Source organism: Berghia stephanieae, chromosome 1, assembly GCF_034508935.2.
Source record: "Berghia stephanieae isolate SIO BIC M18660-M18661 chromosome 1, UCSD_Bste_1.3, whole genome shotgun sequence".
NCBI classification, from domain to species: Eukaryota; Metazoa; Mollusca; class Gastropoda; order Nudibranchia; family Aeolidiidae; genus Berghia; species Berghia stephanieae.
The window spans coordinates 113,682,663-113,686,334 of record NC_088360.1 but is presented as its reverse complement, the minus strand read 5'-3'; the positions used below and the strand labels follow the sequence as shown (position 1 = coordinate 113,686,334).

General features: G+C 36.1%; 1 protein-coding gene across 1 annotated transcript in view; it reads right to left on the bottom strand.

Moving 5' to 3' along the window:
- Positions 1-2,031: 2,031 nt before the first annotated feature.
- The window catches only part of LOC144962783 (serum paraoxonase/arylesterase 2-like), a 31,398-nt gene continuing 29,757 nt past the window's right edge, over positions 2,032-3,672 (bottom strand). Inside the window, exon 4 of the mRNA XM_078896024.1 lies at positions 2,032-3,651. Coding sequence (XP_078752150.1) covers positions 3,475-3,651 — 177 coding nt within the window. The 3' untranslated portion in view covers positions 2,032-3,474. The remainder of the gene's footprint in view (positions 3,652-3,672) is intronic.

Here is a 3,672-nt window from a genome sequence, read left to right as displayed (position 1 = left end):
ATTTCCTATAGACAAATGGTCATGAAATTGTTTGCTTCGTCTCGCTTGTTTGTGTTAATGGTTTTAAGGCGATTGCGACACTTTTTGCTCAATTCAACGCCAGTAGAAAAGGAGATAATAGAACATTCAAAACATTTAGATTTATAAATGATATTGAGAGATTAAGGGACAGCGTGGCTCAGTGGTACGGTCTTTGCTTCGTACCCGAAAGGTACCGAGTTCAATCACCGGCCGCTGCGCTGTGTGGCCTTGAGCAAGTCACCTCGCCCTAGCTCACTTTGCGGCGCTGCTCAGCGGCTGACGCTTGGGTTATTCCAGTCTTCCCTTGGAATAGACCCTAAAGACAAATTTCCCCTTGGGGATGAATAAAGGGAATGTATGTATGTAATGTATTTAGATAGCAAGGTTGTGGACAATTGAAGATTACACAAGTCCTGGGTGCGGTCGATGTCCCCCTCTCTCAAGTAAATTCCACTCACTCTCATATCCGAAAAAGAAAGAAAATATGAGCTTTTATATTGAGCAATATCCACTCAATTTGCTAAAACACTTCACAACAGGCCCAAAACTTGATATATAGGTCGGGAAAAGGGGTCAATAACCGCTGCTGCAGTGTTTTTGACATCACAAACGCTGTTAGTGGTCACCATTTTACACCCGAGTATTGCAACAATAAAAAATGTGAGCAAATACCATTTTACAAAGAATCAACTTTTTTGTCCATAATCGGACTCGAAAAGAGGATGTCATGTTACAAACTATTAGCTTTCAAAAGCCAACAGAAGATGTTAAAAATTATAATTTTGAACATTGCAGCATATTATGTATTATCATCCTTTGCTGGATAGTCGAAACAGTTATCAAAACGATGTTGAATACGATACAACACAATACCGTCAGATGGGGTTACTTTGCCTCAAGGGGTGACTTTGCCAGTGCCGATTTGGAACATTTTGAGTATTCTCAGGCTTGTTGCAGTTATTTCCCATGTGAGAAGACTTGCTTTTATATCAAAAGAAATAACTGTCTCAATACTAAATATAATCTAATTTGTCCAAATCTATAGAGGTAAGGTCACCCTTGAGGCAAAGTCACCCCATTTGACGGTACCGAGCTAAACTAGGCCAATAGTGTGGTCTTTCCTCGGTGTTCTTGAACAGGATAGGAGAGAAATCCAAATATTTTCTGTTTTGCATTAGGAGTCCAATATATAAAAGGCAATCCATTAGCAATGAAAATGTCCAAAGAAGGGCGACGAAAATGTTAATTGCGATTGAAAGGCCTTTCATATTGAGATAGGTTAAAGTATTTGTATTTACTTGGTCTTAAATATAGGAAGATTCGGGAAGACCTCATTTGGTTGTATAATCTGGTCCCCCATGAGATTTATTTGAATACTTCAGATTGAGTTTTTTTTCAGTTTTGAGTACAAAAATTACCAGAGGTGTTTTGTTTTGTTTTTAAGGGTTTTACGGCGCTTGCAACACATTTAGATCATATCCGCGCCAGTAAAAAAAGAATAAAAATTGAAAAGTAAAAAGTTCTAGATGTACAATTAAAAGGACTGTAGGAAAAAGTCAGATAAAGGTGAATGGTTCAAATAGGGAACAGAGTAGATTCCAAGAGCACACTATCAATGTACTAAATTTGAGATCACCTAAAAGTCTCACCCAGTCACAAGTACCGGTTTCCACTAAGAGGAATACACTCAAATGTTTAACAGATCATATATAATATAAAGAAACATAATACAGTGCATAACAGAGAGATGATTTACAAGGAAAAAATATCATCTCCCAAAACTAGCTGTACATTTGACTGTTCCCCTCCCAGCTAGGGTATCCGACCAGGGCCAGGACAAAACCAAGTAATCTCATTCCAAGACAAAGACAGAAAGCAATTGGAAAACAGACAGGGGGATAGAAGACATGGCAAGTACCTCTCTTCCCACTATGGGAGATCAGGAACCCCACCCAGAAAAATTACCAGAGGAGCCTGGTATAATATATTGATTGACAAATACAAAACAAGCAAAAGGGGAATGTTTTTATTCACTGAATTATAAAACTTTGGAACATTTTGGATTATAAAACAAAAATGCGACTTCTGTTGACAGATTCAAAACACTGCTTGATAACGTAGTCAAGTTCCAATATTATAGTTATGATTAAATCTTAATACATATGCTTATCAAAGGTCAGCTGCCACAAATATATATATGATATGATGTGTTATGATAAAGTAGTAATATTTGTCTTTTACGTGTAATTTAATATGATATGACTATGACTTGGTTATATGTTTGATATAGTGTAATATGATACGATCAATTATAATATGTTATAATATAATATTATATGATATAATATAGTATGATATAACATAACATAATATAACATAGCATAGATAATACAATAAAATATGATAATACAATAATACAAATGTGTGATATGACATGTGAAATAAAACTAAGACATGGTGACGGAATTTAAAATGCAACAATTTTTTTTAATTTTTCCCATAAAGTTTAGCTCTAGCTTTATAGCTCATTTTACATGAACAGTTAGAAATAAAAATCAAGCGGAGACATTGTTAATGCCTTAATAACAGGGTGACACAAAACAGAGGGAAGCTTAATACAAAAATGGAAATGATATAGCAAAAATATTTATTAGTAGCTGTTCTCCAATCAGGGGATGAATCCGGATGTCATCGATTATAACCAAATCGACTCATTCTGGCACTAGAAAAGAATACTGCATGAAATGAGACATGTCGTTCTATGGGGTATAGAAGAGACAATCAAAGACTATGAGAAACTACAAACTACTTCCAACTTATCCGCAAAGAAGAAGAGAATTATAAGTAATTTACGCTTATATAAGGTTAATTCAAAGTTGAGGTTTACCAGTGGTTATGATACTTTGTGAGAAATATTATCGTCCAAGAGAAGAGAAAATGGATAAACAAACTTAAGAAAATGAGATAAATCAGTAGGCTATTACGCATTCGCGTTAGAAAGTAAGAAAAAGTAAGTTTCCACAAATACATCCCTGTAGTAATATTCAATGTGCCTGGTCTGAGATCACCCAAAGTCTTTCAGAAACATCATCATTACACACATTCCAACTACAAAAATAGCCCATGAAAAACTATTTCCTTCTCAACAAAAGTAAGTGCTCCCTCATTGAAAAGGCCAATAGGCAGTTTCGAGAAAACTCAAGCCATCTCATTCAAGACGAGAAATTGACATAATATATGTGTAGCATAATTACATATATTATGGGGATAGGAGACCTTACCAGCACCGCCGTTAATCTTTAATTAATATTTTGAAAGCGGGAAAAATGCTTTAAAAAATAATCCATATGCCACCGCCTTAACCCATACACACAATTTGTGAAGGGTTAACATTTTCCACTTCAAACAAATCAAGCAACTGATAACGAAAATGCATTGGCAGTGCCGGTTTGTCTAGGATTGATCTGGCAGATGACACATCACGAGAGTGTCCACCACTGACCCAATTAGAAGTTTGTTTTTGTAGGCACCAGCGACTGAAGACCCGGACACGAGGTCACCCTGGTCATAGAACTCTTCGATGATTTCTTTCTCCTGGATGAGACCGTCTTTTAGAGGCATGCGTATCACCTTGGGGAAGAAAAATAACAA